The sequence below is a fragment of the Megalobrama amblycephala genome, linkage group LG16 (assembly GCF_018812025.1).
Source record: "Megalobrama amblycephala isolate DHTTF-2021 linkage group LG16, ASM1881202v1, whole genome shotgun sequence".
Classification (NCBI taxonomy): Eukaryota; Metazoa; Chordata; class Actinopteri; order Cypriniformes; family Xenocyprididae; genus Megalobrama; species Megalobrama amblycephala.
Window position 1 is genome coordinate 540,946 of NC_063059.1, and position 13,820 is coordinate 554,765.

At 39.2% G+C, this 13,820-nt stretch overlaps 1 protein-coding gene and 1 long non-coding RNA gene across 2 annotated transcripts; both read right to left on the reverse strand.

The window, feature by feature from the left end:
• Positions 1-3,223: 3,223 nt before the first annotated feature.
• On the reverse strand, positions 3,224-11,367 carry nudt8 (nudix (nucleoside diphosphate linked moiety X)-type motif 8). Its single transcript, XM_048161771.1, has 5 exons — positions 11,226-11,367; positions 10,687-11,062; positions 10,472-10,604; positions 3,843-3,920; positions 3,224-3,764 (listed from the first exon to the last, which is right to left on the reverse strand). The coding sequence occupies exons 1-5, from the start codon at positions 11,365-11,367 to the stop codon at positions 3,534-3,536; spliced, it is 960 nt and encodes a 319-aa protein (XP_048017728.1). The 3' UTR covers positions 3,224-3,533.
• Positions 5,814-8,795, reverse strand: LOC125248849. Its single transcript, XR_007180400.1, has 2 exons — positions 7,251-8,795; positions 5,814-6,308 (listed from the first exon to the last, which is right to left on the reverse strand). It is a non-coding gene; the product is annotated as an uncharacterized LOC125248849 (long non-coding RNA).
• Positions 11,368-13,820: the final 2,453 nt, after the last annotated feature.

The following is a 13,820-nucleotide window of genomic DNA, read 5'->3' on the forward strand; positions in this document are numbered from 1 at the left end:
GGTAAACCTCGGGATAAACAGAAAGACTAATATTAGCGTAGATGCCATTCTTTTTCTGATGTAACGAGTACATCTGGTGTTAACTAATTTATGCAGCCTAATAATCCTTTAACGGATTTGAAAATATAAATATATAATGTGTTATGTGTATGCCAGGTTAAAGAGATGCGTTTTTAGTCTAGATTTAAACTGACAGAGTGTGTCTGCTTCCCGAACAATGCTAGGAAGATTGTTCCAGAGTTTAGGTGCCAAATAGGAGAAGGATCTACTGCCTACAGTTGATTTTGATATTCTAGGTATTATCAGCTGGCCTGAATTCTGAGATCGCAATAAACGTGAAGGACTATAATGCATTAAGAGCTCGCTTAGATATTGGGGAGCTAAACCATTTAGTGCTTTGTAAGTAATTAACAAGATTTTAAAATCTATACGATGTTTAACAGGAAGCCAATGCAGTGACGACAGAACTGGGCTAATATGGTCATACTTCCTAGTTCTAGTAAGAACTCTAGCTGCTGCATTTTGTACGAGCTGTAGTTTATTTATCAAGCGGGAGGAACAACCACCCAGTAGAGCGTTACAGTAATCTAGCCTTGAGGTCATGAACGCATGAACTAACTGTTCTGCATTCTTCATTGAGAGCATATGTCGTAGTTTAGATATATTTTTAAGATGGAAGAATGCAGTTTTACAGATGCTAGTAACATGGCCTTCAAATGAAAGATACAAAACAAATGAAAGACACAATACTGTAGTAGACAGTTGCATGGTTATAATTTTCTCTCTAATATTATCAATCTTGCAAGTAAAGAAGTTCATAAAGTCATTACTGTTGTGCTCTTTGGAAACATCAAAAGTTGAAGCTTTATTTCTTGTTAATTTAGCCACTGTATCAAATAAATACCTAGGGTTGTGTTTATTTTCTTCTAAGAGTATTGAAAAATAGGCAGATCTAGCAGTTTTTAAGGCCTTTCTGTACTCAATCATTTTCTCTCTCCACGAAATGCGAAATACTTCTAGTTTTGTTTTCTTCCAGCTACGCTCCATTTTTCTGGCTGCAGTTTTTAGGGCCCGAGTGTGCTCATCGTACCATGGTGTTGGATTAATTTCCTTAATCTTTTTTAAACGCAAAGGAGCAACTGAGTCTAATGTGCTGGAAAAGAGAGAGTCAATAGTTTCTGTTGCAACATCGAGGTCTTCTAAGCTGTTTGGTATGCTAAGGCGATGAAACTGATCAGGAAGATTATTTATAAAGCGATCTTTAGTGGTAGAAGTGATGGTTCTACCATATTTATGGCAGGGAGGCAGTTTAGCCGCTTTCACTAAATGTAATATACACGAGACTAGATAATGATCTGAGATGTCGTCACTCTGCTGCAGAATTTCAACGGCATCAATATCGATTCCATGTGACAATATTAGATCTAAAGTATGATTACGACAATGAGTGGGTCCTGACACGTGTTGTCTGTAAATGCCAATCCTAATGAGTCTTTTTTATTATCTACATGGATATTAAAATCACCAACAACAAGGACTTTATCTGCAGCTAGTACTAACTCTGATAGAAAATCAGCAAATTCTTTGATAAAGTCTGTATGGTGTCCTGGTGGCCTGTATACAGTAGCCAGCACAAATGTCAGCTTACATAATGTTACGTAAAGCACCATCACTTCGAAGGAATTATATTTGAAAGACTTTTAACTAATACTGTAAATATTACTATAAATTACAGCAACACCTCCCCCTTTCTGTCAAGGATTGTGTCGATAATCTTAACCTTGAGGGCTAGACTCATTTAAAATAATGTAATCGTCCGGTTTTATCCAGGTTTCTGTCAAACACAGCACATCTAGATTATTGTCTGTGATAATACCATTTACAATAAGTGCTTTTGAAGAAAGTGATCTAATATTTAACAATCCAAGCTTTATCATTTGTTTATCATTATTATCTCGATTTTTTATTTGTTGAACATCAATTAAATTTTTTCCATTAAATGGGTTTGGAAGTTTTTTGTTTTTATTAATTCGGGGTACAGACACAGTCTCTATGTGATAATATCTAGGTGCAAGAGTTTCTATGTGCTGTGAATTATCTGACTTCTGTAACGTGAGGCAGCTAGCAGACGGTCGGTTTAGCCAGTCTGTCTGCTTCCTGTCCTGGGCCCCGGTTTGTCATGTTTCAGCTCTAAGACTATGTGCCATATTACTAGAGAGAAGAGCAGCACCATCCTGGGAAGGATGAATACCATCTCTTTTCAACAGGTCAGGTCTGCCCCAAAAACTTTTCCAATTATCTATGAAACCTATATTATTTTGCGGACACCACTTAGACAGCCAGCCATTGAGTGATGATAATCTGCTAACTATCTCATCACTCCGACGAACAGGAAGGGGACCAGAGCAAATTACTTCTCCTGACATTGTACTTGCGAGTTCACACACCTCTTTAATGTTAATTTTAGTGATCTCCGACTGGCGAAGTCGAACATCATTTGTGCCGACGTGAATAATGATTGTAGAGTATTTACGATTAGCATTAGCCAGCACTTTTAAATTTGCTTTGATGTCAGGTGCTCTGGCTCCCGGCAAACATGTGACTATGGTGGCTGGTGTCTCTATTTTCACGTTCCGTGTAATAGAATCGCCAATAACTAGGGCACTTTCAACAGGATTCTCAGTGGGTGCGTCACTGAGTGGGGAGAACCTGTTTGATGTTCTTATTGGAACGGAAGAGAATTCTGAGATTCTCTCTGTCAGCCTGACTATTTCCCTACATTTATGACATGTAAATCCCTCATCGCTGACAGAGAGGGCTATGCTAAACATGTGACAGATGGAACACGATATAACACTGGGAAAGGATGACATAACTCACCGTGTTTGTAGACTGATCCGAGTTGCCACAGCTGTTTGATGAACACGTTGGAAGAGGAGCGCGCGAGACTGATGACAAGTTAAACAAGCTAGCGAGATGCAAACGCGTTGTATCAGCGATTTAGATTCAAAGATTACAAGCTGGCGACGTCAGATTAATGTGGTGGGCAATAGTATATATATATATATATAAAGTAATGATAATATAAGCAACAAAAAGTACGAGATTCAATAAAAGTAAGAGAAAACAAAGCTATACGGAGATACAAAACACTGAGCAGCGAGGCAGAGAGGCAGGCAGGAGCCAGGCAGGAGCAATCGAAACATTCAGTACAGTAAACAAGAACCTTTAAAGCATCTTTTATTATAAGCACTGGTGTTAAATAAATGAACAGATTCACATTTAAAACAACCATCGAGGTTAAGATGAAGAAAACAAAACTCATAATGCTAAATCCCAAAAATACATTCAGTGTATGTTGTATAAACTGAGGCATGATGTCAAACACACAGTCATTGACCCTAAAGCCTAAACACAGCCGAGAGGAACTCAGAGAACTGGACAGGGGTATTGCATCTGAAGATCTTTTGGATACTTGGATTAAACCCAAAATATGAAATAAGCCCCTAATCTGAGTCTGTAATGGTCAGAGATCAGCAGGCAGCCTCTGTGCTGACGGATCTGTGCTGCGGCACTTCCTCTGGCGGCACAATGAGCGCCAGAGCCTGATCTAAGGCCACTGCCGTCAGACCCCACACTCGATACCTGGGGCCGTGAAACACGGGGAGTGTGTACCCGAAACGATCTCCGGTGCGGAAGTGTGTGTAGCCTCTGTTCTGGGCTTGACATAAATGCTCCAGAGTCAGGGTGAAAACCTCTTCCACCTGTCAGACAAACACAAGCCGTGAGGACAAGCACTGCCGTGATGAGGAAGATCTGAAGACATTCGGAGGAAACTGTACCTCGCTGGGATTCGGTCGAAAACACAGAGTCTCCAGCGGTCCCAGATTGGCTATTACAGGCGCGATCATCATCCCAGACTGAAAGTTAGGAAACACGGACAGTTAGATGAAGAATTACACTGATCTTTACTGCAGTTCAGAGCCTTGACTGAAAATCTGACATTTGTTTTCTTTCTGACCTTCATCACGATCCTTTAACCATCACTGTATTTACATCCCTGAGATTGATATTCAATCATATCTGTCAGTATTTGAAAACGCACATCATATTCTTGTAGGTTACATCACATTTATAATACTTTTGACTGAGATTTCATGTAATCTAAAGCTTTTATTTCGAGATACAGCAGCTTATACACATTTTGATTCTGTAAAACAACATCATTAGCTTTTTAAATAACACCATTTAGCTTTTTGTACTTGAAAACAGAATATCTGATTTTCAGGGGCATTTTGTAAATTAAAATAATTAGTGCAATTTATTAATATAGATTTGTTTTTATATTAATTCTATATTATGGAATTAATAAAGAAAAGGTTTAGGTCACAGCTCCATCTGTCTCTGGGAAAAATCACCAGCGGTTCTGTGTTTTTGATCAGTTTGATGTTGCTTTGAATGTGTTCTTGGCCGTGTCAAACCGCGACTGGCTTGACTGTTCAAGGAGTTAAAGATTGTTTCAACATGCAAAGACTGAATATTTCAGTGTTTTTATGGACCCTAAACAAATGTGTTCATACAGGACAATTGATCTGCTCTGTGTCCAAACCTGTGCTTAAAGTAAAGTCCTGTCAGACGAGCTGATCCACCTCACCAGCGGCTTCTTATATTGCATATAAATAAGCAGCGAATCTCAATTGTCGCATTACTCTGTACATTTTACAAATGGGATGCAAAAGTTATGAATTTGCGATATATGCAAAAGTTATGTATGGAAACAGCTTAGCGATATTAAAATATCTTTTGTGTATGTTATGTATTGTTTTCTGTCAAATAAATCAATATAATCAATTAATAAAAAAACAAAAAAACAACAGAATAATAAGATACTATAGGCCAGACTATAGGCGGTGTATCAAGTTTGTATATGATATATCGATATATTTTTTATACATGATACGGAATGAGGCAATAGTGTTTATATTGATATACAGTAACGCTAGTTTGATTCGATCTGAAACAGAGAGGAGGACGCTGAGTGCTGCTGCGGGGAAATACATAATACAATCTGTCCTAAACATGACATGCAGGAACTCGTAAGATATAGTTAACACGTTTAGTTTAAAGCGGCTCACACCGTCAGATGCTCTAACAAACGGGCTAATAATTATTTTAAACCTACAAGTAAGTGTATTTTAGTGATTGCAGTAACTGTAAAGTGACTATTGTGATGGGGAAATCAAAATAGACTATATTATATATAAATTAGTCTGTGCTTTTGTTTTTATTTATTTTAATTTTTTAGTTCAGTGAATTTAACATCTGCTTTAAAAAGCATTATATCATAGACTACATGTTTACATTAATTTACATTTGTTTTCATAGCCTTCAATATGAACATTGTAGGACATTGGACAGGATGTGAAATAAGATTTAAAATAAATAAATAAATAAATAAATACAGTTTTTCCAGAAAAATTTAGCAAATACCGAGGTATATACCGTATATCGCTAATCAGAGATATGATTTTTTGGCCATATCGACCAGCCCTACCAGATTCACCTCTAACCCCAATTAAACACACCTGACAGAGTGATGAGCTGAATCTGCAGACACCAGTTTACACACTTCTGCTGATAGCAGTCACACTGACACAAGCTGCGCCTGACATGGGCTTCACTCACACAGACTGTCAGCGCTGCTCCAATGCATTCACACAACAACTGCACAGTTTTATGAAATAAATGCAGTTTTAAATTCAAACATAAATAAATGATGAAAAAGCTCTATCATCATGACAAGAGTTGAAGGATTCTCTGATTTATTCTCTTTATTCACACAGAACTGACCTCAGGAGGGTCAGAGCAGAATCTCACACACATTACAGTTTAGAGCCGCAAGATTATGACAAAAATCATTAAAAGATACATTAAAAACATTTTAGTGTTTGGGGAAACAGACGAAACAAGCTGGTTTATTAGTAAATCAAGACCTCACATTGGTTCACTTTCAGCAGCAGCAGGAAAAACAAAACGGTTATTCAAGCTGGGAATAAATTGTGTGCAGGAAGTGAGCAAAGAACGTTCCCCAGCGGTCAATGACTTTAGTTATGATCGTTGTGGTGAATGAAGCCGACTGCACTGCTCTAAGAGTCTCTCAGTATCTGCTCTGGTTTATGAGGAGAGCAGAACGTCAGTGAACGAGTGCCGAATACATCTACAGCTGACTGCTTCTGCTCCAGAGACTGATCCAAATGATGCAGTCATGTGCTCTACAGACACACTGTGATTGGCTGTAATGCTCAGCACTGCAAAAAAACAAAAAAAAGAAAAGAAAGAAATCTTTGACACAACCTGAGCAGATCTAAATGTTATTCTGTGATAAACACTTCTGATTTTTTTTTTTTTCACATTTGATTTTAATTGCGACAATCGATCAAATGATTGCTAGAGTCGATTCAGTATTGACGTGTCCCCACTATCTACTCAATTTGATGCATTTTCTGCCCCCATGTCTTGAATTTGGGTGCCATTTTTTGTTCATTTTGGTGACATTTACAATGAATGTAAACATATACATGGATGAATCATTTACAATAAGATTCATAACATGTATTCATTTTTCATTTCATTCTGACTTTAAGTTGTGTCAAAGACTACAGAATAACACAAGACGCGTCACTCGTATTGTTTTGAATGGGAGAAAGTGCAACGCGCAATATGGCCTGCCTTCTAAATAAGAGCCAATCACAGACTGGTAAAGTCATCGCGTCACTGCAGCAGCCGTTAGACGCTCCGGTTCCTATAAAAACAGTCATACGCGCGCCTCCGAAATGAGGCACAAGAGACGCATTTAGGACTGCACATGCACATTACATTGATCCAGCCTAAAGAACGCAGTTTTTTGTCATGATTCGAGCGTTTGGAAACAAAATTTATAAGACAGTTGTTGTCAGATTTCATTGTTTATTTCAAATATGAAATTTAATCGAAACAGCTTTGGAGAATTTGATGTTTCCTCATTCAAAGAGATGGGAGCTGCACTTGCATGCCCGAGAGGCGTTTCAAAGATGGCCGCCGAGTGAAATGACTTGTCTGAAAGGGACTTTGGTTGTGTTGATGAGGCGCTGAAATGTCAATTTCTTTTGCTATAGCGTTGTGTGTTAACTGTATGAATGCTTGTAATTTATTTGATGGGAAAGGAAACTATTTTTGATATGATTTTGTGTGGATCGGTGTATGACACGTACACATTTGTTCATCTCAGAGGAATCTGCAGTGTCACAGTGTCCTCAGTACTGTGGAGACAGAGATGGGAGGGTTACTGTAATATGTGTCCCGTTACAGTTACAAATGACTTCATAACGAAGTATTCAGTAACGTAATCCAAGCACTGCAATATGAAAGTAATGTAATCTGATTACTTTTGGATTCCTTCAGGGTCACGTGTGTAAATAAAGTCAGGTGAAGAGCAATATTAAAAGTTCTTTATTTAACTATCAATTTAAAAAAAAAACTATTAAAACTAAGCAATCGTGGTCCACATAGCACAGATTTTGTTAAAAACTCTTGGTAACTTGACCCTGGTAGAGACTTTACTGATATAGAGTGGAGTGGTATTTTAGACAAAGCACATTCATCATCATCCTGTGCCAGACATGCCCTCATCCAATTTAAAATACTTCACAGGTTGCATTTCACAAATTCAACATTAGCTAGGATCTATCCTAATATTAGTCCTGCGTGTAACAGATGCCAACTCTCACCAGCCACAACAGCCCATATGTTTTGGTCATGCCCAAAACCGGAGGGGTTTTGGAAAGATATTTAGTGAATGCATGGTGTCTCTATTGACCCTGACCCCCTGCTTGCTGTCTTTGGTACTAGTCCTGAAAATATTGTGCTTAAGGAAAGAATATATAAGGTAATCAATCGCCTTTACCACACTGTTGGCAAGACGCTTAATTCTTCTTCATTGGAAAAAACCTGAGAAAAAAATCAAATTCACTGTTCGAGGTTCTAAAAGCAAGTTTTTTTTTGAAACATGGTCACCTTTCTTAGTATATTTTGATGATTTGCAATTTTCAGAGGACACCTGACCACATGGGCACCTACAGATTTTATATTCTTCTTTTCCTTTATATTTGTTTGTGAGGTGATTTTATAGTTTTTCATTTTATTTTTATTTATTTATTTTTCTGATGATATGTCACTTTTTGTTTTAAAACCTTTCACGTCAGTCACAACTTTGGAAAACTGGGCAGTTTGAGGCAGGTATAAGGTCATCGAGTCCTTTCAGTTATTGAGTTGCTCTTTATTTACTTTCTTAATTATTTTTATTATTGCTATACCTTTTATAATATATGTACTTTATACCTTGTGAATGCATAGTGCTGCTACACATCTGTTGTGTTGAATGTCGGATGTCTTTGTACTGTTAGCTGTGTTCTTATAGTTAAGCCGCGCGATGGGAAATGGGAAGTACTGTAGAATGTTATGTTCATTTTTGTTGGTTTTCTTTGTATACTATGTCATAAATACCTATAAATAAAGTACTCAAAAACAAAAAAAAAACAACTAAGCAATCGTGTCTTGTTTCACCAACTCCAGATTACACCGTCAAAAGGCTATACAGACATCTAGTGGCTACAGTATGGTATTACAGATGGCTTTACTTTTTATTTTTATTTCTTTAAAGGATTAGTTCATTTTCAAATGAAAATTAGCCCATGATTTTCTCACCCTCAACTAGGTGTATATGACTCTTCTTTCTGATGAACACAATCTGAGTTATATTAATAAATATCCTGACGCATCTGAGATTTATAATGGCAGTGAAGAAAGCGTCTCCATCCACATCTATCCATAGTAAACACAATCCACACGGCTCTGGGGGTTAATAAAGGCCTTCTGAAGCGAAGCGATGTGTTTGTGTAAAAAAATATCCATATTTATACAAGTTATGAGGTAAAATATCTAGCTTCTGCCAGACTGCCTTCTGTATTCAACTTATGAAGAAAGTGTAAACTGGCTCTGCCTCAGAGTTTTACACTTTCTACATACATTGAATACAATAAAAGAAAGCAAAAACAAAAATAAGGACTTTATTCAACAATCTCTTCTCTTCTGTGTCATTCTCATACGTTGTCCTTTGTCTATGTGAGGAGAGTTTATGCAATGACAGTCATAGCCAAAATACTGCTGCTAATAACTGTGCTAATAAGGCTTACATGTACTCAGACACATGCACAGTTCTCCTGTTATATCGAGGAACAGAGGCGTCAGAATGAAACACTACAGGTCACTGCTTATGACAATATTTCTTTTTTTTTTACTTTGAATGAATATGTCTCACATTGTTCTTGTTTATGGAATTAATAATAATAATAATAATAATAATAATAGTAATAAAAAGCTTAATAAAATGACAACGTTGTTAGCCTACTGGAACCTGTAATAAACCTTTTTTCCAGGCTTCTGATTGGCCAACATGGCTTGTGACAGCGCTTCATAGCGTGTTTTTGCATTTTCATGTGGATGTGATTTTTTTATAAACACGGCTTATAAAAATACCCATGCACATGTGGACTAGGCCTCATTATTGGCAGGCTCCTGCATCAGCATCACTGATCACGTGACCAGCTTTGGCCAATACTGAGCCGGACGATGAACCTGGAAGCGCTGGACGTAAACAGCGTATGAGAATGACACAGAAGAGAAGAGATTGTTGAATAAAGTCATTTTTGTTTTGTTTTTGCACACAAAAAGTATTCTCGTCTCTTCGTAACATTAAGGTTGATCCACTGCAGTCACATGACTGTTTTAACGATGTCTTTAGTTCCTTTCTGGACCTTGAAAGTGTTGATTATATTGCTGTCTATGGACGAGTCATAAACCTCTCGGATTTCATCAAAAATATCTTAATTTGTGTTCTGAAGATGAATGAAGGTCTTACGGGTGTGGAACGACATGAGGGGGAGTAATACATGACAGAAATTTAGTTTTTGGGTGAACTAACCCTTTAAAGGCATCACACATCAGCAACAGTTTGTCCAAGCAAAGATATGCAGATTTTTTAACACATTTGCATAATGTCAGTATGTGGTCTTCATTGGCTGTTCACGTCTGTTTGCCCCGCCCTCAAACTCTAGTTGTGTCAGGAAGAACTCAAGTGAAAACCGGCAGCATCATTACTGTTCGTAAACTCAAATATGGTAATGAGCGTCTTGTGTCTGACACGCACTGTAAGCTGTTGACCAATCACAGCAGACTGGGCCATCTGACCAATCAGAGCAGAGGAAGCTCACAGAGAGGCGGAGTTTAGAGAGAACGAATCCTTGATGGAAGCGTTTCAGACACTGAGAGAAAAGAGCTGATGCTGCAGTGGATGTTATGAGAGAATTAGAGAAGTGTTTTTGATGCGTGTAAACCTGTCGGGAGAGACTCCAGAACAAATCCTCCTGTAACTCACCATGTCCCGCAGCGGCTTCATCACACCCCACACCTGATCTTCAGTGACGTGGATCCCCAGCTCCTCTCCAGCTTCTCGGAGAGCCGTGTCCACCACAGATCTGTCACACGGGTCTTTCTTTCCCCCTGCAAAACTGACACAACAGAGTTTAATTGAAACACATAACGCACCTGTGAGCTTCAGAACGGAGCTTTATCTCTGGACGCGAGGCGTACCTGACGTCCCCTTTGTGCCGCCCCTTCAGCTGGGCAGACCTGAGCGTGAAGAGGAGAGCGGGGCGTCCGCTCACAGCGCACAGACACACCAGCACCGCCGCCCAGCTCTTCCCGCTCCGCTCGTACAGAGCAGCGTTGGCCTGCAGCGAGTGCCGGCAGCGAGCCTCGTTCCCTGCGGACAAACACTCGTCTGTAGCGCCGCGTGTGCGAGTCTGACCCGTCAGCGCTGCGGACCCGCCGGGAGACGCCTGCGCTGTCTGTGCTGCGTCTGAACACGCATGTTTGTCTTTTAATCCTGCTCTCGGGACAGCTCTGGCTGTTCTCCGGTGGGCTTCTGGGCAGAAGGCACTTCCTCCGGCACTGCGATGGAGATCCGCTCAAAGACGAGTGTAAAAACAGGGAGAAAGTCTTCGGTGTGTGTGCCCAGCTAATACTGCTGAGACTCATGTGTGCTAACAGAAGATGAGAGCTAGTCCATATCCGTCTCGCGGCCCGTGAACACACGTGTTCGGAAGTGTTCGAAACGCCAGGAACCCCACTGGAGGCGGAGCGGCGGGAGCAATGCTGATCTCGCAGGACACTGGAAGAGCGGCAGACCATGTGAGCGTCTCTGAGCATCAGCTCCAGTCTGTGAAACCTCAGCTGATTCACACAAGCCTTCACGTGAGGAGTCCTCAACATCCTGCACACACACACCAGCATTAAAGGATTAGTTCCCTTCAGAATTAAAATTTCCTGATAATTTACTCTCCTCCATGTCATCCAAGATGTTCATGTCTTTCTTTCTTCATGAAAAGAAATGAAGGAAAACATTCCAGGATTTTTCTCCATATAGGACTTCACTGGGGTTCAGGGTTGAAGGTCCAAATGAACCCCAGTAAGTCCACTATATGGAGAAAAATCCTGGAATGATTTCCTCAAAAACCTTCATTTCTAAATTATCAGGAAATTTTATTTGAAAGTGAACTAATCCTTTAAAACAGGTTCATCTGTCTGAAGACCATGACGATGGCTTAAACTCTGGGTTACAGTGACAAAACCAATCCAATGATGTCGATCATCCACTTTCTGTGTCCACTCAGGGCTCTGAACAGTGACACATGTGACATCAGCAGTGAGCAGCCAATCACAGTCAGAGTCAGCATGATTGACTTCACTGAGAGACTATCTTTATCAGGACGGCACAGGGTGTCTCCTCAGCAGTTCATAAAACACTTAAAGGTCCCGTTTTTCGTGGTTTTTTGAAGCTTTGATTGTGTTTATAGTGTGCAATATAACATGTGTTCATGTTTCGCGTGTAAAAAAACACAGTATTTTTCACATAATTTACTCATCTGTATACCGCTGTTTCCACTGTCATAAAAACGGGCTGATGACTTCCTTGTTCTATGAAGTCCCTCCTTCAGAAATACGTAACGAGTTCTGATTGTGCCAGCGGTTCCTGTGTTGTGATTCGACAGCAGTTCAGCGCATCTTGCCCGGAAAGGTCACGCCTCTTACCATAACGTGGAGATGCACGCGCTCAGTGTTATTGTAAACATGTCTTTAATTTTACCCTATCAATTTGAGCCGGAATCAGACCCGGTGATTGGACTGCGGGATGAAAATAACAGCGTTTCGACGACATGGCGACAAACACACTCTACAAACGCAACTCTTGTGTATTCCTGTGGGCGGAGGTTAGTCAAAAAACTGTTTTAGTGACGTCATTAAAGAAGGAAGTAGAGGGATGTAGTCCAAACTGGCCGTTCGATGTAGGCGACTTCTGTTAAATAAAATATCTCGCTTGGCATTGAACTTTGAGCTTTAACATTTTACAGATTTTATTTATACTCTAACAACAACATTACACACTAACTAAAGTTTGAAACATGGGATCACGAAGAACGGGACCTTTAATAGAAAAATAAAACCCACTGCATGATGAAATCTGTGGTTATGAACGCAACTTGTTCTACCCTTAAATCACACCTTCAAAGTCAACTGGATTAAGCAATTCCCTAAAAACAACAGCATGTGTCTGGAGTGTTACTCCTCACTTCATCTCTGGTCTTCAACTGGCTTTGCTCTGCGACTGCAGCATTACCAGGATTCCTTTAAATCCAAACAGATGCTTCTTTCCTGGAACTGAATCTATAAACAGGTGTTTTATGTGGAATAAGAAGCACATTCCCTATCTTTTGTTATGATATTGTTTTTTGTTAGCCAACTTGTTAACTCTGAAGGACTTATAAATATAATATAATGTTCCAGTCACTCCTGAAGACTGTGCTGTGGTTATGGATAAAAACACGTCTATCCCTGTGGATCCTGCTGATACTGGAGTCGCTCGTATCCGCTTCTCTCTTTCCCTGTTAAGAATCGTTTCAGAGGGATCTCGTCTGGTTGTGTTGATGATCTGCTGGGGAGTAAAATCTGGAAACTTGCTCAAATACTACATAGCAAGTACTATATTGTAAACAGATTTAATTGTGATTGTAGGTGCGGAAACTGTATGTCTTTTATTTTGCATTTCCAGGTATTTTGTTCTCACAGGTGTAGGTGTGTATTTACGCCATAGTGTTTGTGAATTCAGCGTGTAGAGAGGTTACAGGTTTCTGCTATAGTGATATTGAAATCTTTTGTATATTTAGTGGTTTGATCAGTTCTTTAGGAGTTGTCCTCGTTCAGCTTGTTTCTGGTCAGATTTCTGTTCTTTTATTGAGGTTTACATCATGCCCAGCTTTCAACTGTGCTTCTTCTAGCTAAATTTAGTATTCATTAATGTAAATTTGGGGGAAATAAGCCTTTGTTTTTAAGAAGTTAAACAATACCTAAATACAATGTTATGTTTAAAAAAGCAAGAAGGCTGTAAAATGTGTTTCTATTTGTAAACATTTTCATATTTTTATTTAATTTTATTTCCATCTTTTTAAGTTTGTCACTGTCTTGTGTTTGATTATTCGGTGTCCCTCTGACTGTAATCATAAACCTCTCTCTTCTGCTGAAGATTAAGACATTTAAACACATTTACACAGCAAAAACTAAAGAGATAACCTAAAAAGGGGACAAATAAAAGAAACATCTGGCTCTGTTAATGCATGTGAATCCAGTTAAGAGTCTAATAGTTCATAATACACTGTATATTAAATAAA

Coding starts and splice junctions, on each gene's coding strand:
- nudt8 (XM_048161771.1), bottom strand. CDS start 11,367: ATGTTGAGGACTCCTCACGTGAAGGCTTGTGTGAATCAGCTGAGGTTT. Junction 11,063..11,225: donor CTCCCGCCGCTCCGCCTCCA/GTGGGGTTCCTG, acceptor CTCGTCTTTGAG/CGGATCTCCATCGCAGTGCC. Junction 3,765..3,842: donor TTCGACCGAATCCCAGCGAG/GTACAGTTTCCT, acceptor TTTGTCTGACAG/GTGGAAGAGGTTTTCACCCT.